The sequence below is a fragment of the Bos taurus genome, chromosome 12 (genome assembly GCF_002263795.3).
Source record: "Bos taurus isolate L1 Dominette 01449 registration number 42190680 breed Hereford chromosome 12, ARS-UCD2.0, whole genome shotgun sequence".
Classification (NCBI taxonomy): Eukaryota; Metazoa; Chordata; class Mammalia; order Artiodactyla; family Bovidae; genus Bos; species Bos taurus.
Genome location: NC_037339.1, coordinates 50857506 through 50884429, shown reverse-complemented (window position 1 = coordinate 50884429; position 26924 = coordinate 50857506). Strand labels below are relative to the sequence as shown.

Sequence of the window (26924 nt, the reverse complement as noted above, 5' to 3'; positions counted from 1 at the left end):
ACAGCCACTTTCAGCAACAAGGTAGGGAAGAAAGAAGATGACATGATCCAATACTACCTCATTCAAGTACTTGGAATTCTCTCTCTCAGCCTCCTGCTTAGCCCTCTGCCACTCTTCCCTCAGTTTTTCCTGTTCTCGTTGATATTTTTCCTATAAGATGAGATGTCATATTAATTAATTAATATGCTAATGATATTAAACAATCCCTTATTTGGATTTTGGCCGGTTCTACCGTCTACCTCCATATTTAAAGACAGAGACACTGATTTAACCAATCAGATTTGCATCACTAACATAGAAAATAGCTCATATTGAGCTAAAATGCAGATAGGAAGAGTAGACATGGAGAACCGAACCCATAACCACCTTTTCCCATGGCTGTAATTCATGGAATCCCCCAGCTAACTGGAAGGGGCACTGAATTACTCTGCAATAGACCGAGCGTACAGTGTATGTGGGTTCAGTTCAGTCCAGTCGCTCAGTCGTGTCCAGCTCTCTGTGACCCCATGAATTGCAGCACGCCAGGCCTCCCTGTCCATCACCAACTCCCGGAGTTCACTCAGACTCATGTCCATCGAGTCAGTGATGCCATCCAGCCATCTCATCCTCCATCGTCCCCTTCTCCTCTTGCCCCCAATCCCTCCCAGCATCAGAGTCTTTTCCAATGAGTCAACTCTTCGCATGAGGTGGCCAAAGTACTGGAGTTTCAGCTTCAGCATCATTCCTTCCAAAGAAATCCCAGGGCTGGTCTCCTTCAGAATGGACTGGTTGGATCTCCTTGCAGTCCAAGGGACTCTCAAGAGTCTTCTCAAGTGTATGTGGGTAGGTCCTTACAAATCTATAGACCTCTCATGAATAAGAAAAGCCACAAAATGATGGTGCTACACTATCTAAAAATATTTGCTGTTGTTCAATCCCTAAGTCATGTTTGACTCTTTGCAACCCCACAGACAGGGGTCTCCAGGCTCCTCTGTCCTCTACTATCTCCCAGAGTTTGCTGAAGTTCATGTTCATTAAGTTTGTAATGTTATCTAACCATCTCATCCTCTGCCACCCACTTCACTTTTTGCCTGCAGTCTTTCCCAGCATCAAGGTCTTTTCCAATGAGTAAGTTCTTTGCATCAGATGGCCAAAGTATCGGAACTTCAGCTTCAGCATCAGTTCTTCCAACGGATATTCAGGGTTGATTTCCTTTAGGATTGTCTGGTTTGATCTCCTTGCAATACAAAAGTTTCTCAAGAGTCTTCTGCAGTACCACAATTCAAAGCATCAATTCTTTGGTGCTCAGCCTTCTTTATGTTCCAACTCTCACATTCGCACATGACTACTGGAAAAACCATAGCTTTGACCATACAGACCTTTGTCAGCAAAGTGATGTCTCTGCTTTGTAATATGCTGCCTAGGTTTGTCAGAGCCTTTCTTCCAAGGAGCAAGCATCTTTTAATTTCATGGCTGCAGTCACCATCCACAGTGATTTTGGAGCCCAAGAAAATAGAATCTGTCTCTCGTGGTGGTGGTGGTTTAGTCACTAACTTGTGTCCATCCAACTCTAGAGACCCCATGGGCTATAGCCTGCCTACCAGGCTCTTCTGTCCATGCGAGTCTTCTGACAAGAATACTGGAGTGGGTTGCCATTTCCTTCTCCAGGGGATCTGACTGATCCAGAAATTGAACCTGGGCCTCCTGCATTGCAGGCAGGTTCCTTACTGACTGAGCTATAAGGGAAGACCCCTTCGAGGGAAGTCACTGCTTCCACTTTTTCCCCTTCTATCTGCCATGAAGTGATGGAACTGCATGCCATGATCTTAGTTTTTTAAATGCTGAGTTTCAAGCCAGCTTTTTCACTGTCCTCTTTCATTTTCATCAAGAGGCTTTTTTGTTCCTTTTCACTTTCTGCCATTAGAGTAGTATCATCTGCATATCTGAGGTTACTAATATTTCTTCTGGCAATCTTGATTCCAACTTGTGATTTATCCAGCCCAGCATTTCGCAGGATATAGTCTACTTATAAATGAAATAAGAAGGGTGACAATATATAGCCTTTTTGTACTCCTTTCCCAATTTTGAATCAGTCTGTTGTTCCATGTATGGTTCTAAATGTTGCTTCTTGGTTTGCATACAGGTTTCTCAGGAGACAGGTATGGTGGTTTGGTATTCCCATCTCTTTAAGAATTTTCCACAGTTGTGATCCATGCAGTCAAAGGCTTTCATATAGTCAATGAAGCAGTAGATGTTTTTGTGGGACTCCCTTGCTTTCTCCATGATCCAATGAATGTTGGCAATTTGATCTCTGGTTCCTCTGCCTCTTCGAAACTGAGCTTGTACATTGGGAAGTTCTTGATTCACATACTGCTGAAGCCTATCTTGATGGATTTTGAGCATAACCTTGCTAGAATGTCAAATAAGCACAACTGTACAGCAGTTTGAACATTCTTTGGCATTGCCCTTATTTGAGATTGGAATGAAAACTGATCTTTTCCAGTCCTGTGGTGCTGCTGAATTTTCCAAATTTGCTGGCATACTGACTGCAGCACTTTTACAGCGTCATCTTTTAGGATTTGAAATAGCTCAGCTGGAATTCTGTCACCTCCACTAGCTTTGCTTGTAGTAATGTTTCCTAAGGCCCACCTAACTTCACACTCTAGAACGTCTGGCTCTAGGTGAGTAACCACACCATCATGGTCATCTGGTCATTAAGATCTTTTTTGTATAGTTCTGTTCTGCTTCTGTTAGGTCCATACTGTTTCTGTCCTTTAATGTGCCCATCTTTGCATGAAATGTTCCCTTGGTATCTTCAATTTTCTTGAAAAGATCTCTAGTCTTTCCCATTCTATTGTTTCCTCTATTTCTCTGCATTGTTCACTAATGAAGGCCTTCTTATCTCTCCCTGCTATTCTCTGGAACTCTGCATTCAGTTGGATGTATCTTTCCCTTTCTCCCTTGCCTTTCACTTCTCTTCTTTTCTCAGCTATTTGTGAAGTCTCCTCAGACAACCTGTTTGCCTTCTTACATTTCTTTTTCTTAGGGATGGTTTTGGTCACTGCCTCCTCCACAATGTTATGAACCTCTGTTCATAGTTCTTCAGGCACTCTGTCTGTCAGATCTAATCCCTTGAATCTATTTGTCACCTCCACTATATCATCTTAAGAGATTTGATTTAGGTCATACCTGAATGGCCCGGTGGTTTTCCCTACTTTCTTCAACTTAAGTCTGAATTTTGCAATAAAGAGCTCATGATCTGTGAGCCACACTCAGCTCCCGGTCTTGTTTTTGCTGACTATATAGAGCTTCTCCATCTTTGGCTGCAAAGAATATAATCAATCTGATTTCAGTATTAAAGAACTGGTGATGTCCATGTGTAGAGTCATCTCTTGGTTTGTTGGAAGAGGGTGTTTGCATGACCAGTGTGTTCTCTTGACAAAACTCTGTAATCCTTTGCCCTGTTTCATTTTGTACTCCAAACTTGCCTGTTACTCCAGGTATCTCTTGACTTCCTACTTTTGCATTACAATCCCCTATGATGAAAAGGACATCTGTTTTTTGTGTTAGTTGTAAAAGGTCTTGTAGGTCTTCATAGAAATGTTCACCTTCAGCTTCTTTGGCCTTAATGGTTGGGGCACAGACTTGGAATACTATAATGTTGAATGGTGTGCCTTAGAGACGAATCATGATCATTCTGTCATTTTTGAGGTTGCCTCCAAGCACTGCATTTCAGACTCTTTTGTTGACTATGAGAGCTACTCCATTTCTTCTAAGGGATTCTTGCCCACAGTAGTAGATATAATGCTCATCTCAATTAAATTCACCCATTCCCATCCATTTCAGTTCGCTGATTCTTAAGATGTCGAAGTTCACTCTTACCATCTCTTACTTGACCACATCCAACTTAATTTGATCCATGAATCTAACATTCCAGGTTCCTATGCAATATTGTTCTTTACAGCATTGGACTTTACTTTCACCACCAAACATATCCACGACTGAGCACTGCTTCTGCTTTGGCCCAGCCACATCATTCTTTCCAGAGCTATTAGTAATTGTCCTCAGCTCTTCCCCAGTAGCGTATTGAACACCTTCCAACCTGGGGGGCTCATCTTCTGCCATCATATCTTTTTGCCTTTTCACACTGTCCATGAGGTTCTCCAGGCAAGAACAGTGCAGTGGGTTGCTATTTTCTTCTCCAGTGGACCAGATTTTGTCAGAACTCTTCACTGTGACCCATCTGCCTTGGGTGGCCCTACGCAGCATGGCTCATAGCTTCATTGAGTTATGCAAGCCCCTTCGGGCATGGTGATCCATGAAGGTGGCTAAAAATATACCCAGGGACTAATAAATAATTTAAAAAGGATGACACTAGAAATTTTCAAAAACAGAAAAGTATTTCATACAAAACATGCTACATATCAAAGCATTTGTTAATCATGTGGTTATTGGCTTTTCATTTTTCAAGTTGCTTCTTAATACCAGTTGACACTGAGCAGGAGAAGCTCTTAGAGCAAATATAGTTTCTGCTGACTTTGCTCTACCTGCAGCAGTCGGTCTTGCTCCTTCTGCCATCTCTCCTGCCGCTTCCGTTCCTCCTCTGGATCCCAGGCCCAGCGACTTGGGGCACTGATGGTTGGGACTGGAAGCTGCCAGGTTATAAGAGGAGAGGGGCAAACCAAGAAGAATATGTTACTTCATGAAGTCATCTACTGAAGTACTTTTGCATACATGAATTATTCAGATCACCCTTGACCTATGCTGTACCAAAGGAGAATGGGCTTTATATTTCAAAGTAGGTCTCGTAACACAAATGGAACTCACCTAAGAAACAGAAAGAGATTCACAAATATAGACAACAGACTCCTGGCTGCCAACGGGGAGGGGGGCAGGGGAATGGGTGAGTACTGGATTGAGAGTTTGGGATTAGAAGATGCAAAGTGTTTTATATAGAATGGATAAATGACAAGGTCTCATTATATAGCACAGAGAACTATATTCAATATCCTGTAATAAATTATAATGGACAAAATTTTAAAAAGAACATATATACATATAACTGAATCACTTTGCTGTACACCGGAAATGAACACAATATTATAAGTCAACTATACTTCAATTACGGAGAAGGCAATGGCACCCCACTCCAGTACTCTTGCCTGGAAAATCCCATGGACAGAGGAGCCTGGTGGCCTGCAGTCCATGGGGTCACTAAGAGTCAGACATGACTGAGCGACTTCACTTTCACTTTTTACTTTCATGTACTGGAGAAGGAAATGGCAACCCACTCCAGTGTTCTTGCCTGGAGAATCCCAGGGACTGGGGAGCCTGGTGGGCTGCCGTCTATGGAGTCGCACAAAGTCTGATACGACTGAATCGACTTAGCAGCAGCAGCAGCATACTTCAATTAAAAAAAGGTCTCTTCATGTTGGAAAGGTCATTCCTGGATAAACTCTCATGCAGCTTAAAGTAACAATAAGTGATACTACTGTGCACTACTAGTTCAGCCCCACCCAAGCCTCCTAGTTTATTCCAAAACCAAACGAAGACTACTTACATCCGGAACCACAGAATCGGAGCTTCCTATGTTACAGCATGTGGGCAAGGAAAGAATAAAAAAACAATATAAGTCTTCATTTCTATGAAATAATTCCCTTCAGAAAACTGTATCACTAAGCTGATTCTATGCCAGTATACTAAGTGACATCAGTTGTTTTCAAACAACAGTAAGCTTCTCTCTTTAGTTCCATCTGCTTGTCACTTATCTTCAGAATTCAAAGCCAGTGAAAAAGATCAACAGTGAATGCCCAAGTTACAGCCCAGCTCGAGGTGCTAGGGCAAAGATACAGGTATATTTCTAAGGGGTTCAGGGTCCTTTTATTAATAGGGTGAATAATATTCTCATAGCCTAATAGAAAAAAATTGAATTTCAAATATTACAACATCTATAGAACCCAATTTTTTTACTCGTTGCTATTCAATTACACTGTGACAGGTGTAAGTCACATTTTTCAGGGCTTATTGCCAAGGAGCTACTTTTCTGAAATAAGTCACCAACAAACATGTTCATGAACTATTTCCCTTTCCTTGCCTATTATTTGAAACACAAAGATTCAGACTTCACATGTAAACTTATGGGCAGAAGGTCATTCTTTTTATTCTTAGGGGGCCTACATAACTGTGTTTGCCTGAATATAATACAATGATTATAAACATGTAAGCAAATTTCATAAAATACATTCTCATACTGTATTTTTTCATTTTTCCTGAAACCTCAGCTGTCAGATTATTCACTTACACAACGAAATTTTTCAGAAAACTGCTTTGAGATTTAGGAAAATATTCTTTCCCTAAAATAGTCTGTTGAGGAAAAGGGAGTGAAAATTACCATGGAGAAAGAAAAGGAATTGCTTCATTTTAGCCAATTTGAACTAGAAGTATCAGATGGTTTCAATTAAATTACCACGGAAAAATCAGAGTTGAACAAAAAATGTCAAACCCACCAAGGATACTGACACAAATAGACCCTTGTACGTGCACAGCTGGTAAGCTAGTTCTATTTACGGTTGAAAAGAGATCTTAATTCATCAAAAGTGCCTACGAGGAGATTAACACAAAATACACAGATCCAGTAAGTATCATGTTATAAGGCAAGTTTGTAAATATTATGGATAATCTTAAAAGTAAGAAACAATGACATTTTAGACACCAACAGCACACTCCCTATTGGCTGCGCCATTGCATCTCAAATGTTGGATATTACTTTTAAGTTCTTGATTGCAAAACAGAGAGTTCAAACTGCATCCATGAGACAGAGCATGAGACAAAGGTGAACGGGGAGGAAAAGCCACATGCAAAGCACCCTGTGAAGCAGCACTGCCCGACTACACCAACACAGGGCATGTCAAAGCACACTCGCTGACAGGTGTGTCCGAAATTTACTTTAATTTACTTCAAAGTCAACATAGCAGTCCTAGTAACACTCCAAAGTCATCATCCTCACAGCACTCAATGATTCTGCTTTTTATTCAGAGCATTTTCCATAGCCCAAAATTTGATTTTTTAGGAGTTGGCCAATTGCATGTTGGTGTAATCTAATAGTATGCAATTTGTAGGAAGCAGTAAAGCATACATGAAATTTCTCATTTCTCACTGTCACCCAGTGGCAAGAAGTGTGTGTTTAAACAGCATCTCAAATTTTTTTTTTAATTAAAAAAAAAACAAAAAACAAACTTCAGAGGTATACAAAGGACACGCAAAGACCCATTACCACAGAGGTAGACCCATGAACTGTAAGAAAAGCCTGATGACCCTAGGGAAAGAATGGAAATGGGTTACGTTGCTTGGTCATAATGATGGCCAAATTGAAGAGGCTCAGTGCCGAGCACCACAGACTATCAGGAGAGAGTGGAGAGTGGGAACAATTCCATGAAAGTACATGAATTGTTAGCTTGGCAGTTTACCTTGTTCAAAAAACTGTGATCGCCTTTTTAAGTTTTTCAAAGAAATAGGTTCAGAGGCTAGTTGAAAAATACAAAAAAACAAAAAAGTATATCAATATCATGTCATTCATTTTAATCTCTCACCACTGGAAAACTAAATGATACATTTTTCCAACCTGTAGCAATATTATTTTTCAAGTGACAAAACTGATAGCCATAGAAGATAGGGGTTATTTCAATGCACAGAGACACACATAGTTTTAGTAGTCTATAACTACATTCAAATTAGTAACAGGAACTAATATTTTGATTAATAAATTTTAGCAGCTAGCATCATAGTTTCATAGAAGCCGAAGTACTATCTTCCACGCCAGATCACACAGCTTTAGGGAAATGGAAATTAAATTTTTTTGCTTAGGCTAATCAATTCAAATTCTCAAGTACAAGGAGAATTGCTTGTAACTAAGAGTTTCATAATACACAGAAGTTTTAAAAAAGGAACTTAAAAAAATGGGGAGAACAAGAAAATAAAAATATCCAGAGAACAAATTTTTTTAAAGCTACAATTAAAACATTCTTCTTAACTAGGCTTCCCTGGTGTCTCAGACGGTAAAGAATCTGCCTGCAGAGCGGGAGACCTGGGTTCGATCCCTGGGTCAAGATCTCCTGGAGAAGGGAATGGAAGCCCACTCCAATATTCTTGCCAGGAGAATTCTATGGACAGAGAAGCCTGGTGGGCTAAGTTCATGGGGTGGCAAAGAGTCGGACACAACTGAGCAATAGACACTAACTATTTTGCTCTAGTTTCCAAGATCTTATAGCCATTAACTTTAAAAAGGAAAAAAGCAAATGCAGTCACTTCCAGCTATCATAAATTAAATACAAAGATAAATAATCAATAAAGGAAGGGAAATTTATAAACTCGGTTTGACTTTGACATCAGATATTATGAATTGACGAATGCAGACTCAAAATCACCAAACCCCTGAGAAAACCCAGCCCTGTGCCTGGCAGTCTAGTTTCATGTTAAGAGAAGCTTTGACTTCTTTGAGTTTCTCCCTGCCTACAGACCTGTCTATGGACCAGATCTTTCTTATTTACTTTGTCTGCCTAAGCCACAGCACACAGAATGGGGCGGCTCAGTTATTTGCAGATGGACAGGAGAAGGAAAGGAACGGTAACTCCATACTACAAAGTTTCCCTAGATGCTGTATGTCTGCTTTTTCATTACAAATGGGTATATTTTTTCCTAACAATCTTTATTGCCACTGGCATTTCCCTATTACTAGGTGCTTCCAAGCTTGACCCCTTGACAACAATTAAGGGGGAAAGGAAACCTCAAGCATTGTTTCATATTTATCTAAGACTCCCCTTGCCAGCACACCATAGCAAGAAGGTTGATGGCCTCCAGAAAACCAGTCTTTCTTATTTGGATTAGACACATAGGCGCTCAGAGCTCCTGCAGAGGCTGCCAAAGCTTTGTTTGCAGTTCCTGGACTAGTCAACATTGGAACTGAATGCCCTTCCACCTGGCTGCAATTGGATCTGTATGCTAACCTTTGAGTTTCAACTTGCACTGGATCAGTTTTGCTTTCACTCACAGATATTAATTTTTATAATAGCAGGACTTGAGTGTAGTGACTTTTCCTATATTTTAAATGTAAGTTATAATGGTAATGTTTACCTTTTGATTCAAAAGTACTGCTTTCATCACAAATTCCATTGATTTCTTTTGATTCAGTATTCTAGAAAGGATAAAAATGGCAGTTAACATTCTCTCCAGTTGGACACTGGGCTTAAATAATCTGTTTCTCATCAGTAAACATATCTGCTAACAAGATGAGCTTTTCAGGATATTAATATATTCCTTATAGCCTTTTACATATAATAGAAATGTAATTTTTTCATTGTTTTTTTAGGAGCTGTGGAAAATTAATGACTAACTGCAAGCATGAATGGCTTTCAGTTCGACCCCTCATTAATTTTCCAAGAAACATGATGGGCTAAATAACCATTTGTCCATTTGCTTTATTTTTGTAAATAAGCAACAAAGTCATATAGAACCCTCTAACATTTAAACCTTTTTTATACAAGGTTGCAAAATCTCCTTATTAGACCAAAGGAAGCATCTTGGGATGACAACAATTATATCTAGGGAGTCAATGTAAACACATTTATTTGAAAATGTAAATTTAAATATTACTTTGATACTTAGAAAAATGCTTACATTCTAATTAATCAATTTTAATCAATTAAGGTAACTGCACATCTCTTAACTACATATGTAATTCTACCCATCAAATTCACCCACACAAGAACTAAAACTGCTTCATGAGGTTTTTAAATTGCACACAATTACTACACTTATTTTACCAGTAAAGACTAAGGAAAGCATAGAAAAGTTATAGCCTATAATTCTACATAATTAACTTCTTCACATTCACAACGATCTGAGAGATGGGTATAATGATGAACGGTTGGTAAGAAACACCTACAAAAGATCACTGTGGGATCTTTAGATTATTTTCACTATATAACTCACTATTACTTATTATTATTCATGAGTAATGCCTTATGATTTTCAAAGATATATTTTACTCTCATTACTATAAATTACCTTATTATCTATGTTTTTAAAATAGCATCAAAATTGTTCAAAGAAAGTAAACTCCTCCCCCACCTCCAACACATTTCCTATAGTTGCTTTGCTCTACCCAATACGAACACTTCTCAAAATACTTACAGAACTCTGAAGGCTTTCTGAGAAATCGGTTGTTACTGACAGATTTGAAGCTTTGTCTGAGCTGTAAATTCCGGAAGTGGCATCAATCCACTTTGTTTCAGGTGAACCTATAATTTTGGTAGCCATACTGGTGAGATTGAGGGTTTTATGCCGTGTAAATGGCAGGGAAGCCTGGTCTTTGCCCCAATCTGATTGTCACATGAAGATCAAGAAATGAGTACACATAAATGTAGAAGTGGAGAGAACAAGGTTACTGAAATGTACACGTAAAACATACACACACACACGACAAATAAATCAGACAGTATGTGAAAGAAATGAAGAGGTTGAGGCCTTTTACTACCAGATAGCCTTCCAAAACTAGAGGGTTAGAGCATGTTAATAATGAAAAGACTGGCAAATTTGCTGAATCTTTCTGTAAACCAGGACTGGATATTATATTTTGATATCCTAAGTTGGTAGGTCTGGGAAAGCTTAATGCCCTTCCTCATCTAACCTCGACAATTAAGAAACACAATGATGAAATATACACAGAAAGTTCCTTGAGAGTCAACAACTGGGATACAGACCTACTATGTTCTTTCTTATACCAGTTACAGTCAGGATTCTGTAGAGGAAGTGAAACCACAGTGTAATTCTTAATATTCAACATCAGCATATACTCCCAAATGCAGACACAAGTACAAGAGCCTTCAGTTGCTATCTGCATTCAAAGCCAGTTCAGCACATCAATTAGTCAATAAATCATGTAGAATTCAGTAAATTTGCTAGTGAAAAGTTTTCAGACAGAACATCCAAAGAAATATCATTCAAGACGTTTCAACATAACCACAAACATCTTTCAGCCAAAAAACAAAAAAGTGAAATGGAGAGAGAAAAAAAATGTTATTGAAGCAAGCTGTTATAACCACTTGCCAAAGACCAGCTCCCAGTTTAGAAAGCCAAACATAGTGGGATAACCAACTCACCAGACTTTCCATAGCGCCTGATATCCATAACTAGGCTCCCAGTTTCCTGGGCCTTAGCCATGGTTTCCTCCCACTCTTTTGTGTCCTTATATGAAAACCTGGTGTTGTTGATAGCAATAATTTCATCATCTACCTGTAGCTGAGAAAATTCGGCTGGGCTACCTAAATAAAGCAAAATAAATGAAACCACCAATGAAAAATAAAAACCTGTTCTACTAGTCACTGCTCATTTAAATTAAGGAAAATAATGACTTCTTAACCTCATCTAAGCATTTCTCATATCTTTTCAGTTGCAGAAGTGACACAAAATTTCTTAAAGTTATCAAATATTTGAGTAGCTACAAAATTACAAGGCAACCAAAGGCATTTTTTTATTCTATGGTATGTATCTTTCTTAGCATTTAAAGGAGAGATGATAAAGTCATCTGTTCAATAAAATTGCTTTATTAACCTAAGAAGAAAAATTTTAATTATGTTTAAATTAAAAACATAAAGTATATATTGTACTTCAGCTGAGCTTCCAAAGCCAGATGCACTCTGGAATGGAGAGGAAAAAAAAAAAAAGGTCACTTAAAATGGCTTAAAATTACTATCTATCATTATCTAATTAAATCAGCCTTGAAATCTCAAAGAAATAACCAGAGTGAGTATGCATTTTTATATAGCTAAAACATGTAAATGAGGAACTCCTCATATATATAATAGCTTTAATTTTAATTTCAGGTCTTGTAATATTTTGCTAAGAGTTCCTAGACCTAATTTGGAATAATCCTGGGTGGAGGAGGGGCAATCCTTTTTGTAAAAGTCCTGAAGCATCCTCCAGGGTCCACGGGCAACAGATCCATTAGATGCTCAGAAAATACTGATGATATATAATACCTATGTATCCACCACAAACACAAGGACAGTTCTTTCTGGATCTTCAGTTTAGTAGTTTGCTAGTATTTCCAAATATTAAGTCTAAAATTTTGATAAATGAATTCTGTAACACTCACAAAATTATGACTCTTCAAAACTAAAATTAACTAGGCAAGATCAAACAATATGTAATTCATAACCCCATTAGTCTCCAGGAAGAAGACATATCTCTTCACTTTACTGCTGCATTTTTCACATGTGTTTTCTCCTCCTCTTTCAAATAAGCAAATTTCTGGGCAGGGGGAGAGGGTGGGAGGGGGACGTTGAACAGCAAAAGACAACAAATGAGAAAAAACTAGAGTAGAGCAAAATCTATGATTTACCTGCTTCAACTGATGCTACGAAGATCCTGGAAAAAGCCCATTTTACTGTAAACCCAAAGTCAAGACGGCTCCCAGGCGTCTGGTTTATGCTGATTCTCATATCACTGAACTGATCCTGAAAACAAACATGAAACGGTGGGATCAAGTGTCCCTGGCACCCACATGGAGGAAAGTCTATCTGCCAAAGGAGGGAGGCTGCGTGCAGGGCACGCTGGAATTATCTCATGATAAACCAGCAACACCATTCTTCTCCCCCTTGGGTTTGGTACAACTTTCATTTATATATTTCTCAGTTTATTTTCTGCTAAGATAAGGGACATCTTCATATCTGTGGCTATTGTTCTTTGGATGAATACTATAAATCAGTTGATTTATACTGATAAAGCTTAGGCTTTTGCTCATCATATGCTTAAGCCTCAGTTATAGACCATTTGTTGTTACCCAGGAATGGGTTTGACTGAGAAGATATGGCATATATATACATATACATATATATACACTACACACACACACACACACACACACATATATATACACACAATGGAATATTATTCAGCCATGAGGAAAAGGATATCCTGCCATCTGGACATTATGCTAAAGTGAGGTAAGTCAGACGAAGAAAGACAAGTACATGTAATATCACTTATATGTCGAATCTCAAAGCCAAGCTCATAAAACAGGGAGTAAAGTGGTGGTTGCAAGGGGATGGGGGTGAGAGGAAAGAACAGATGGTGTTTAAGGGTACAAACTTGTAATGAACAGTAAAATGAGCCCTAGAAATCTAATACACAGTATTGTGACTATAAATAATATCTTATTATAATCAAACTTGCTAAGAGACTAGAGTTTCCAACCATAAAGAGAAAAGATAATTATGTAATGTGAGAGATGTTAATTATCACTACGATGGCAATCACATTACAATATATAAATGTATCAAATTAACATGCTGTTCTTTCAAAATTTACCCATTCTATCTCAAATATATGACAACAAAATGCCATTTTGAAAACTCAAAAAAGATTTAAATCACTTATTTTTAAAATTCCACCATACTTTAAAAAATACCTCCAGCATTTAACATATTTAGCTGAATAATTTTGAGGGGTTTGTAGACACAAATCCAGCGACCAGAATCACTTTTCTAGGAGTAGTACCATTCCCTAATAGCATCTCTAAGTCTGCCAAGACATTTTTGCTTCTCCTACTGCTTCATGAAGATGTAGTGGTAAAAGCCACTTATGCTGCAAAATGCAGAACTAGGTCAACCCTGAGGAACCACTAGGAAGATGCCAAGAGGGCCCCCTGAGACACCATGAGCTCCAGGCCACAACCTCCTTGAAGTAACAGCAGCTCACACTCACAAGAGCCTCTTGGACAGCTGGTAGACCTTTATTCTCATCTCCACTACAGTCCACAGCAACAAATTCTCAGTTTCACGGACTTTAAGCCATTTTCCAAAAGAAATGTTTTCAGTTTTACAGTATACTATGTATGTGAAAATTTTAATTAACTTCCATAATTTATATTTTTTGTTTGGGGTAAAGACCAGACATAAATTTGAGCGTTTGTTTCCCAGATTAGTGTTTCCAGTTCTTTGATTCACAATTATCAAGAACTTAGACTTAATTGTTTAAAAAGAAAAATTCCTCTTAAAATCGCTTTATTTTCCAGGAAAAACTTATAACTTCTCAATTTTAATTTGGCAGTTAAACCCAGACCTAGGACATGTGGGCAATTCACAAATTTTTGTACCTTTAAAATAAGTTTAAAAGTCAAGTGACTATATTCTAAGAAAAACTGTGATATTACATATGAATTAGAAGGAAGACAAGAGAGGCACTGAATAAAGGCTCAAGAATTTACTGTATTATATGGACATGAGAAGTAAGTGCTATAACAATATACACTTACTCATTTGTTCAGCTATTATGCATCTATTCTGATTAAAACACTTAGGAAATAAAGATGAATTAGGCATAGTCCTGCTGCTGCTGCTAAGTCACTTCAGTCGTGTCTGACCCTCAGCGACTCTGTGGACTGCAGCCTTCCAGGCTCCTCCGTCCATGGGATTTTCCAGGCAAAGATACTGGAGTGGGGTGCCATTGCCTTCTCCGAGGCATAGTCCTAGGTCTCAAGAAATAATTACTGACTCTTCAAGAGTGGGTACAGAATTTTTAAGAAAAAAAAAAACAGTATAGCTAATAATATAGAAACTTTTTTTTTTCATCAGACATCATATAAAGCAGTTGAAATATGGGAACGAAGATGTAGGTAGTGAGAATACTCATTAATGATCAGCCTGATGGATACCAGTCTCTGGAATATAATAAAACTCTGCTATGAATAGAAAAAATTACTGGTTAGTTCTACTCCTTAACCAAAACCACCACACACTTAAATTAGAGATGACTCAATGAAAATAAGTGGTCATCTTCACCACTCTTACCCCACTCCACTCCTCCATATTCTGAGCTAAAGCCAATTCGAGTGCAGAATCTATTGCTATATAAGGCCACAGAGACAAACCATGGATTAGAAATTCCAAGATACTAACTGAGGTTTTTTATATCTTGAAGAATATAGTTCCAAACTACAATAAAGAATATTTTGTGGGCAAGAATAAGTCAACAGTATCCTGTTTAGTGGAACAGGATAAAAGAGAATGAGCTTAAGCCATAGATGGAAGAGCCTCACAATTGTATTAGACCATAAGAATTGCCTTCTAAAGGATTGCTCTTACCCTGGAGCTAAATCTCTACTTGAACATAATAAAAAGGCAAATGACCACCTCTCTGAAACAGTTAACAGAGGAGGTCAGCCTCACTGTGGCCACAGTCTGGCAGCCCGTTATGTGGGTCCTGGGGATGCACACAGACAAAGGAGAGAGAACCAATTACAGGTCTATTTCTGTCAACAGCCAGGTAGCCTCAGGCATTTCACTGAGTCTGGCAGAGACTTTCTTTTCACAATGGCATTAATTTTTAAGCTTTCTGTTTCCAAAATCCTATTTTCCCATGCAGACCATCTTCCTCTCAAAACCTATACAGAAAGGATTAAAGTGGGTGGTTGCGGTTCCAGGAAAGAGCCCCAGAGTCCCCTCTTGCATGGCTTCCTCCTATGACAGTCACTGTGGCATGTCTGTGGAATCCTGAGTTCTTGAATTAGATTATCCTTGAGACTTTTTGTAGGTAAGGTGGCTTTCCCTGGTGGCTCAGATGGTAAATACACCTGCAATGTGGGAGACCCAGGTTTGATCCTTGGGTCAGGAAGATCCACTGGAGAAAGAAATGGCTACCCCCTCTATATTCTTGCTTGGAAAATCCCATGGACAGAGGGGCCTGGAGGGCTACAGACCATGGGGTTGCAAAAAGTCAGGCATGATTGAGCAACTAACATATCTCTATAATTACAGTCGAGCATAATCCATTCAACTCTGATTTCACTTAGGATTTGTACCTCCTGGTTTTTCTCATGAGAAATATGCCATGTAAGGATTCTACAAAGGGTCCAAGTTTTGGAAGATGATGTTGTGGGAATTTGCTTTTGAACTGGATGGAACCAGGAATATACATCATTGGGGGAAATCTAGAGTCTTGAGGACTGATAAAGAACTATGCCAAGTGGTGACAGTTGCCTATTCTGGTAAAGACAGAGTACAATTACCAACATATCAGCATCTAAAATAAAAACAACTTTCCTCAATTTAAAGAGAAATACACACGTTTTAATTTCTCCTCATTCTTCTCAACCTCTCAGTCATCTGACAGTCTCTAGAATGTTTTATTCATTATTTTTGCCTGTGCTGGGTCTTCATTGCTGTGTGGGCTTTTCTCTAGTTGCTGCAAGCAGGGGCTACTCTCCAGTTGTGATGCTTGAGCTTCTCTTATTGTGGAGCATGGGCTCTAGGGTTCCCGGGTTTCATTAGTTTTGTCACACGGGCTCAGCAGTTGCAGCTTGCAAGCTCTAGAGAACAGACTCAACAGTTGTGGCGCACGGGTTGCTCTGGGACATGTGGGATCTTCCTGGATCAGAGATCGAACCCATGTCTCCTGCACTGGCAGGAGCCACCAGCGAAGCCCAGAAACACAGACTTCCAGCTGAGATTTTTAAACAAAAATATGATTATCTGGCATAGCCATGAGAAGATTTTCATGAGATCTAATGAATTAACAGGGCTTTCCTGATAGCTCAGTTGGTAAAGAATCTGCCTGCAATGCAGGAGACTGGTTCGATTCCTGGGTTGGGAAGATCTGCTGGAGAAGGGATAGGCTACCTACTCCAACTATTCTTGGGCTTCCCTTGAGGCTCAGGTAGTACAGAACCCACCTGCGACACAGGAGACCTGGATTCAATCCCTGGATTGGATTCTAGTATCACCACAGATCGAAAGTAATGAACAGCAGGGTCAACCTTATATACTAACAAGTCAGATGGGCATTCTCAAACTTTTCTGATCAGATAAACATATTCACTTAAAGAGAGCCTACTTAAGTCGATAAAATAAAAATACACTAAAAGTAGATTTAGGCTGTAAAATCATAAATAACAAAGGAAATAGACAATCTTTGATGTTGGCTACATGGTTCTTTCGTGTCTTTTTTCAGGGTTTTAGTGGATGAGAACATAGTGGAAGTCGCTCAGTCGTGTCCGACTCTTTGCCACCCCGTGGACTATACAGTCCATGGAATTCTCCAGGCCAGAATACTGGAGTGAGTAGCCTTTCCCTTCTCCAGGGAATCTTCCCAACCCAGGTCCCCCACATTGCAGGCAGATTCTTTACCAGCTGAGCCACAAGGGAAGCCATAGTGAGTAGCCCTCAAATCATGGCACAGCTCACCGAAGATGAGTCTCTATCTACCTTCTCCCCTTCTCCATGATCTACTCCAAGGAAGCAGGTGGTCCTGCCAGCTCTACCACTTGACTGACTCAACCCATCTCCAAGCTTGTCTCTTACCTACCAAATCCATTTTCGGCCCTCATCCCATCAGGCAATACCAACTCCTCTTGCTTTCAGGAAACAACCTTCCATGTCGCCCATTATTCTGCTTCCACTTCCCTCCTCCATCCCTCTGGCCACTTCTTGGTTTCATTAGTATGTTCCTCTCTTTCTAGTTTCCTTTTGTTGCTGCTCCTCTTCCCTAGTCAGTCTCCCACTTTCTTGACCACATGTTTTCCTGAGTAAACCTCATGCGTTGTCATCAACTATTACCTAAGTCCAACACATTCAAAATTATATTTATTCTCTTCCTCCCTAAACCTGCTCTTCTACCTCTTGTTTTTCACATATGGGTTAATTACATCACCATTCAACCAGATGCCCAAGTTAAAAACATCAGGTTCTTTCTGGGCCTCTTCCTCCTTCCTCCCCCTAACTGCTCCCCAGGCTACCTCTACACAATGGGCCCCCCACAATCCATCACACACACGCACTTAATAGAGTGTTAGCAAGTCCACAAGCCATAAATCTACCTTGAATATCCCATCCTTCCATCCTCCTTTAAGCTCACCTTAACTCAGGTCATAGTTTCCCTCTAAACTGCCGTGGGTAACCTTCTAATTGGCTCTCCTGCCTCCAGCCTTTCCTTTCTCCCATCTTCCCCACAGCTGCCTGAACTTTAGTTACAGAAAATGCCAATTATTATATCATACTCTATTAAAAATTTTCTGGTAGCTCCTTATAATCTACTGTGTAGATTTCAAAGTCTGCATCTCAGAATTATATTTAATTGGGCTAAGTTTTAATAAATATCTACCTTCTTTCAAAATACTTTTAAGAATGATTTTCTCTTTATGAACCAGAAGATATTTCAGTCCACACTGGCTCTAAATTCTAAACACATGGCGATGTTAAAATAAGTCAACATTTGGTGTTCTAACTAGAAACAAGGTTCTTTTCCAATTTAAGCATGTCACATTTCAAAAAAATAAATTAGGGTCAGAGAAATTGCAATTGTGGCCTAAGAATCTAACCAGCCTGGGGCATGTTACATAACTTTCAAATCTCAAGTATTTCACTGGTAAAAGTAAGGATAATACCACATACTTTGCTAAATTATTGAGGGGGTTAAATTAAACATTTAAAAGGTGCCAAGGCACATAGGTGATGCCCATTAATTATCTTCTTTTTCCCATGGAAACAATGTTATACATGGTAATATATGCTGCTTAGGCAGTTTCCAGAACAACAAAAAAGATTCCTATTTAACTCTAGCACACACGGCTCTAAAGCTATTATAACAGAACTCGGTCAGCATTCAGCAAATACTTACAGGTACAGGCACTGCACTAACAGTGAGCAAAACAGACTTGCTTCCCACCCTTAGAGAGATTAGGGTCCAGTGAAGGTGACAAGCAGGTAAGATGAACAGGAGGAAGCTGTGAGAAGGTTCAAACCTGGGTACTCTTAAAAGAGGCACTATTGTAGACTTGGGCATCAAAAGGGTAAACAGCTTCCTTCCCTCCACATGTATTTGTCATCCTGATTCTGGGTTCTGATTTAATAATCTGGAGCAAAGGTCCTGAAACAAGGATTTGGTTGAGATTTGAGAGCAGAGGGCTCAGACAAGACAGAAAACAAAACAAAAACCCAGGCAACACCCTTCTGCGGGGGAAAGGCACACATGCAAGGCAGTCGGAGCAGGCTGCAGGACTCTGGGAGCCACACTGCTTCCTCTTGCCCTGGGTTCCCCTGAGAATTGCCCTGGTAGCCTGGATTGGTAGGGGAGAAGGAAAATGAAGCAATCCCATAAGAGAAGTAGAGGAGAAAGGGAAAGAGAGCGAAATAAACCCCAAATCAGCAATGGAGATGAGAAAGTAAGTCCTGAGCAGATTTTAAACAAGGTCATTACGTTCTTCCTTCATTAAGTCTTTGCTCTTTATGCTATGAACTCCCTTCTTACCATAATTCTGTGACAGGCTACTAGCCCATTTCTGCCCTTAGATTTCACCTCCTCAAAATAATTCTCTAGAACATCACAGTGCTCACATTCCTGACCCACCCCTTAATCCTAAAATTCCCACATTAAAGAACCTATAAGGACCTAAATTACCTGCTGGATCAAATTCATACTTCAGTCTAGTCATCAAGGCCTTGAATGCAATTCAACTCAGTAAACACTTAAGTGAAAACTATGGGTAAAAGCCGAAAAGTGAAAAAAAATGAAAGTGTTAGTCGCTTAGTCATGTCTGACTCTTTGCGACCCTATGGACTGTAGCCTGCCAGGCTCTTCTCTGTCCACAGAATTCTCCAGCCAAGAATACTGGAGTGGGTAACCATTCTTTTCTTCAAGGGATCTTCCCAACCCAGGGATCAAACCTGGGTCTCCTGTATTGCAGGCAGTCTGAGCCACCGGGGAAGAATACCAGTGAAGGAGAAACAAACATATGGACAAGAAAAAATTCAGTGAATGAAACTTTCAAGGGTGAAAAACTCAGTTCCAACAAGGGGGAGGAAACAGACATCTTGACCCATGAAGGAACCAACCCTCTGGGCTTTGAAGGAACAGGAGGACTTAAAAACACGGAGATGGTTGAAATGAACATTTTAAAACAGGGCAACAATAAGAACAAAAATATATGTGATGTGTTCATGAAAGTAAATGGTGTGTTTCAGAGAAGTCAAGCAGTCTCATGCGAAGAGCTTTCAGCTACTTCCCCTCTCTTTCTCACTACACAAGTGGTGTAGGCAACCTTGAGTCAAATGGCCTAAGTTCAAATCCTGACTCCATCACTCCGTACCCTGTGTGGACGTGGAGAAGTATCACGACCACTTCACACCTCAATTTCCACAGCGACAAAACAGCAGTAAGAGGTTCATTGTGAGGATTCAATAAATCACGCACTGCCAAGCCTACTGACATGACGAGCGATCAGCAAACATGAGCTGTGCCAGCGCTACAAAGAGAATTTGGGGCCAGTTATGAGGGACCCCAGTGTTCCCGAGTGCTCTGAACTTCGCTGAAGAAACCACAGCATGCCCCTGGGGGCTTTGAAGCAGAGAAATTATCCAGTCCAGCCTGGCATCATGCAAATTAATCTGGGGCCAGCCTTATGTAGGATGCATAAAGATCTGTGACTATTTTACAAAGTGTTTGCATTAATGAGGGAAAGGGCCGGAACTAGGATAGTGGAAACAAGGATAGAAAAGGGTAACAACATCAAGAGAGATGCTGTAGAAAGACAGGAAAGGATACTGCCCGCACATGTGTAGTAAAGGAAGAAGACCTGAAGAACACTCTTTTCACAAAGCTACCAAGTTATCTACCTGAAACCAATAGAATACTGCAAATCAATTATGCTTCAGTTAAAAGAGAAGGACATCTCAATGTTCAGCCAGACACTACTTTTTATTTTTCTCTACTCTGAACTCCTAGAACTGGATAATCTGCAGGCGTGTTGCAAACACCCTTGCCATACTGGTCCTAGGCTGTTCTGTGCATTCCCCAACCTTTTCCCAGGTCAGCAAGTGCCCTCTGAGTGACAAGAGCAGGGCAATGCTACACAAGTCACTTTCCTCAGAGTGTGGAAGTGGATACATCAAGCATCTCCAGAACAGGCAAGTGATCATATAACAAGACGTTTGGTCAAGAATTCCAACTGCTCCACTTATTGGCTGGCTAAGTGGCTAAGTCGCTTCAATCGTGTCCGACTCTGTGTGACCCCATAGACAGCAGCCCCCCAGGCTCCCCCATCCCTGGGATTCTCCAGGCAAGAACACTGGAGTGGGTTGCCATTTCCTTCTCCAATGCATGAAAGTGAAAAGTGAAAGGGAAGTCGCTCAGTCGTGTCCGACTCCACGACCCCATGGACTGCAGCCTACCAGGCTCCTCCGTCCATGGGATTTGCCAGGCAAGAGTACTGGAGTGGGGTGCCATCACCTTCTCCGGCTCCACTTATTAATTCAAGCCTAATTTTGCCTAGTAGCATTCCACTCCAAGTTGGGTGACTAAAAGGCATAAAGGCACTAATGATGAAACCTGAAACCACGCCACGGTAACTCAGGTTCCTCTGAACTGCTCTGACCTGGAACACACACCCACACTTAGGCTTTTTCTTAATCCATGGATGCAGCTAGTCACCTGTCGCCCCGAGGGAGCTGCCATCACTAAGCACACAGGACAATAATCAGGCTGCTTCGTGGGATTTGCTCTTTGAAAAGAGGAAGGCAAACAAGCAAGTCCATAAAACAAAAGGCACCTTGCTCTCACTCTATTATTCATCCACTGGCACCTTATGATCCCCAAGTATAACAGAGGCTGCTATTCTTCTCATCCGTTGAGACTTATGATGCTAATTACATATTCCCAGTTCTTTAAAATGGAAGTTAAAACATAATTTACAACCAGTGATTTTTTAGCAACCTGAAGAAACTGCTTTAGATACATTTGTAAATATGGATAGAAAAACTGGAAGAGATATACCTAAGTGTCAAAGAACCTCTCTAAATGATGGGATTACCAAACCATTTTTATTGTGTATATTTTCCTACATTTCCAAATTTTCTCAAGCACAGAGTCTTTTATAATCATGAAGAGATAAAGCTTACTCTAAACTTGTAAAGCTTTGCTGTAGTGATAAAAACGAATGATACTAAAATACACTGTATCATATTTTACACAAAGGTATTTCATTAATATAACTTAGGCCAAGTTATATACTTGATGTTGTGCCTTGGAAAATATACACTCTATTAAGGTACCAGAAAAGGCTAGACTAAGTCACAGAGCCATAAAAGCACCTCCACACTAAAGGCTTCATACAACTATCAAATTGCTTACTGAAGCTTTTTCCAAAAGAGAAAAGTTTCTTCCGGTTCTCTAGACAAGCAACAGGGCCTCACAGGTGGCGCTAGTGGTAAAGAGCCTGCCTGCCAATGCAGGAGGCCTAAGGGAACTGGGTTGGGTCCCTGGGTCAGGAAGATCCCCTGGAGGAGGCAATCCACTCCAGGATTCTTGCCTGGAGAATCCCATGGACAAAGGAGCCTGGCAGGCTACATTCCATAGGATCTCACAGAGTTGGACACAACTGAAGCAACTTAGCATACACGCAGACAAGCAACAACTTTCCAGCCTATGTATAAAAACATAGTAAAAGAACATTTATTACCTAATAATTCTCTTAAAGCTATCTAATGAGATTTTAAGTAGGAAAAAACTACTAATGACCCCATTCTTCTTCTGATGATACATTTTATTTGGACTCCAAATGTTAAAGAATGCAATTTTCATACTGTAACTAAGGCTCAATATTACCCTTATAAGAAAAGGAGTGGTACAAAATAAATTAGTATTGCAAGTCACTACACTTTTCAGATGGTAAAGCGTCTGCCCACAATGCGGGAGACCCAGGTTCGATCCCTGGGTTGGGAAGATGCCCTGGAGAAGGAAATGGCAACCCATTCCAGTACTCTTGCCTAGAAAATTCCATGGATGGAGGAGTCTGGTGGGCTACAGTCCATGGGGTCACAAAGAGTCGGACACAACTGAGTGACTTCACGACGACACTTTTCATATGTTAGAAAAAGAGGTGCCATGTCCTCACAGGCCAGTCCCTCTCATGTATCAATTTCTCCTTGTGGTTAGGTTCCCTGGTAACTCAGCTGGTAAAGAATCTGCCTGCAGTGCAGGAGACTCGGGTTCAATCCCTGGGTTGGGAAGATCCCCCAGAGAAGGAAATGGCAGCCCACTCCAGTATTCTTGCCTGGAGAATCCCATGGATAGAGAAGCCTGGCAGGCTACAGTCCATGGGGTTACAAGAGTCAGACAGGACTTAGCAACTAAACCACCACCACCACACTTTTCATATAGTACAAAAAGAAGTGCCATGTCCTTACAGGCCAGTCCCTCTCATACGTATCAATTTCTCCTTGTGGTTAAGTTCACTTTCCTGCGAAGCGTCTTTTATTACCCATTTAACTACCAGACCTGCATCTAAAACCCCCTGAGCAACGCTTGCACCTGAACCTGGACTGGTGAGCACCAGCAGTGCAAGTCAACAGCTGCTGAAATGGGGAGCAGGGAGCAAACCCAGCCCAACTAGAGGGAGATTGGTCCAAAAGTCTCCATACACCCATATCATAAGGGTCATCGGGATCCATCAACAGAGTTGGAAGAGATCTACCTCCTCCAAGATCTGTTAAAAATAAAATGCAATATCAATTTCTACATTATCAGCCCAGACTGTCATGCCCAGAGGTGAGAAACACAGTTTTCTGATTTAAATCCTTAAGTTTTTGAGCAGCAGGTTATTAAAAAGCCTTTCCACACTCACCTGTGACCTGGGGACCTCTGCCTGTGGCGAGCTTCTCCCTTCTCCAAGCTCAGATGTTAAATCAGGGCTAGATATTGAAGACAATGTGTCTTTAGAAGTGGCAGCCTGATCCTGGGAAAGAGATGAGCAGGGGGATGTAGGAGAGGGCAACCGCATCACACTTTCTCTGGGTGCTTCGGCCTCTCTTTCGCTGGATGAGCCGGACGCAAGCTGGCGTGTGTCAGGTCTTTGCACAGAGATGCTGATCGAACTGCTCTGGGTTCTCTTCACGCCTTCTATGTCTCCATTATACTTCCAAGCATCATCCATCTAAATAAGAAAAATCACTGTAAACTTACTGTTCTGTTAGATTTCTATTTTAAAGTATATACATTAGATTAATATTTTAAAGTAACAAAAGTAACATATACCTCCCACAGCAAAGTAGCTATTACTAAAAGGCTGGAGCATGTTCTTTGACACTAACAGATATGCACATATGAAGTGGGAGGAACAGTTGATTTTATGGAAGTGTCTATATTATAAACAGACCTTTAAACTATGCTTTGCTCGTTTCCATTACTCCAGGTCAACAGACAGAAATCTAAACTAGTTCAGCTGAATACTCCACACTATGGATATCTATAATTTATTCATTTGATTATGCTTCAATGTCATTTAAAGTGTGCCCAAGATATTACACATACCAGTATGTTTATTTTTACAGCATAAATTCCCAAAAGTAAACTTAACCAAAGAATATTCATATGTGTAATATAAAATATAACTTTTGTATACACACACACATATATATATATATATCTTTTAAAACTGTAACAATGCACTCCCAAATTAACGTATAAGAATGTCAGTGTCTCTGCATCCTTATCAACACCACACATTTTGAACGTTTTAAATCTTTGTCATCTCATGGGTAAAAAGCTGTACACTTCATGTTTGCTCTAATAAGACCACACATGCTTCTATGTGCTTTATGTAACCAACCATTCAAAGTCCTTCTCCCTTGAACTGGCCATTCATTTATATATCCACTTTTCTACCATTTATCTTTTCCTTATCAATTTGTAGGAACATTTTAAATCTTAGGGATATTAAACTTATAGATAAAATACATTTTGCTAATATTTTTCTGAGCCTATATAAATGTAGTCTTTTGACTACATTAACGGTGTCTATCATATAAATTTAATTTTTATGTTGTCAAATATGTCTGTGTTTACTTAATATAATGGTCAGGGGTTTTTCTGGTTGGTTTAGGCAGGCTTTGCTCACTTTGAATTTTTTAACCAAATCTTTTCTTTTAGATTTTTAGGATTCTACATAGGCAGAGGTAAAAGGAATTTGAATACCAAAGTGCTCAAGACTGTCTTGCTTCCTTTTACATAATTCAAATTCATACAGTCACTTTCAGGTACATGGCACTGCTTCATTCTCAGAGCAAATGATTCTATATTCTTTAAAATCCCAATAAAATATGTATTTTTTTGAACCATGAGATACATTTTAATAACTACATTCAAGTGTATCAAGTTCTAATGAAGTGGGAAATGAGGATACATAGAAAATTTGGGCATAATCACCTGAAAATATTTAGGTTAAACCACATGAAATTGCTGTTTTATAGGTCAAAAAGAACTACTGGCAACTTCATATAGTACAACCTAAGACTTCACAATGGGGCCCCCAGGCGGTGCAGTGGTAAAGAATCTGCCCGCTGATGCAGGGGGTACAAGAGACTCTGGGGTGGGAAGATCCCCTAGAGAAAGAAATGGCAACCGGCTCCAGTATTCTCGCCTGGAGAATTTCACGGACGGGCTACAGCCCATGGGATCACAAAGAACTGGAAGCAACTGAGCACACACAGAGTACTCAAAATAGATACATCTGAGAAAATATGACACTAAAAAGTAAACGCTCAAATGCATTCCTTTTTACAGCTGAGTAATATTCCATTGTGTGTATGTACCACAGGTGGATGAAACTGGAGCCTATTTACAGAATGAAGTAAGTCAGAGAGAGAAACACCAATACAGTATATTAATGCATATATATGGGATTTAGAAAGACGATAACAATGATTCTATATGCAAGGCAGCAAAAGAGACAGAGATGTAAAGAACCAGCTTTTGGATTCTGTGGAAGAAGGTGAGGGTGTGATGATTTGAGAAAATAGCATTGAAACACGTATATTACCATATGTAAAGCAGATGACCAGGGCAAGTTCAATGCATGAAGAAAGGCACTCAAAGTCGGTGCTCTGGGATAGGATGGGGAAGGAAGTGGGAGTGGAGTTCAGGATGGGGGGGACACATGTACACAGTGGCCAATTCATGTTGATGTATGGCAAAAACGATCACAATATTATAATTATCCTCCAATTAAAATAAATTCTAAAAACTAAAAAAAAAATTTTTTTTAAAGTAAATGCTCTGCCTTAGGATGTAGTTTATTTTTAAAAATGTGTCAGCTCTACTTTCACTGAATTTGAAAGTTAATCAGTTCTGCATTGTTGCTGTATTTTAAACATTAAATGTCCACTGAATCTAAGATACTTTACATATTATCTCTAACAGAAACTTCTGCACAAATTCACCAGTGTTTTGTGCTGGGGAACAGACCAAGGGAACGGGGAACACATTTACCGTGTAGGATCTCGGGAGAGATGAGATTCCCCTTGACTGAGAGCCAAAGGGTCTCGGTGTGACCACAGAGGTTAACCTGGCCGCATCGGTTTTCTGGTAACTTCTGGGGAGAGTTGCTGAAACTCGAGTCGACTCCATTTGTGTATTCAGCGAATGCTGAGACGACAAGGAGGCTGGGCGCTGTTCTTCCACGGGGCTTCTAGAAGGAAACTGGACTTCAGCTGTGACAGTAGTCTCCCTTTTCGCAAAAGTTGTAGAATCCTGCTTAGGAATTTCTGTCGGATAAGTTGTTCCTTTCTCTTCTACTCTCTCACTCTGGGAATAGGTTTCTGGCATAGGCGGCACAGGGGGACGCTTTTCTTCATTCAATCCGTCATCAAAAGAATACAGCCTCCTTCTCGACGTAACTGTAGACATCTGATTTTGGGATTCCCTTAGCAGAAAGAAACACCACAACCACAAAATTATGCATTTGACACTCAGAGGTGGAGAGACATGTTATTTTGGTCATGAATGTAAAAAAGGATGGGAATAAAAAGATGGCTGACTTAGTATAATAATGTAATAAACAGAATGTGAGAATAAATACATGTGAATTTTTCAACATCACACAAAGGATTAAGAGCTTGACTTTT

The 26924-nt window shown here is 40.0% G+C and overlaps 1 protein-coding gene across 21 annotated transcripts in view; it reads right to left on the bottom strand.

The window, feature by feature from the left end:
- The window catches only part of LMO7 (LIM domain 7), a 220116-nt gene that overhangs the window by 12799 nt on the left and 180393 nt on the right, over positions 1-26924 (bottom strand). For 6 of the 21 annotated variants that reach the window (XM_005213851.5, XM_059892261.1, XM_005213869.5 and 3 more), the window contains 11 exons: positions 26290-26722; positions 23648-23956; positions 12377-12491; positions 11136-11297; positions 10168-10355; positions 9109-9169; positions 7446-7502; positions 7253-7294; positions 5540-5565; positions 4527-4631; positions 58-150 (listed from right to left, as the gene is read on the bottom strand). In XM_005213851.5, the coding sequence (XP_005213908.1) occupies positions 58-150; positions 4527-4631; positions 5540-5565; positions 7253-7294; positions 7446-7502; positions 9109-9169; positions 10168-10355; positions 11136-11297; positions 12377-12491; positions 23648-23956; positions 26290-26722 (1591 nt within the window). The remainder of the gene's footprint in view (positions 1-57; positions 151-4526; positions 4632-5539; positions 5566-7252; positions 7295-7445; positions 7503-9108; positions 9170-10167; positions 10356-11135; positions 11298-12376; positions 12492-23647; positions 23957-26289; positions 26723-26924) is intronic. The other 15 variants (XM_005213864.5, XM_025000139.2, XM_059892260.1 and 12 more) reach the window with 8 other exon arrangements.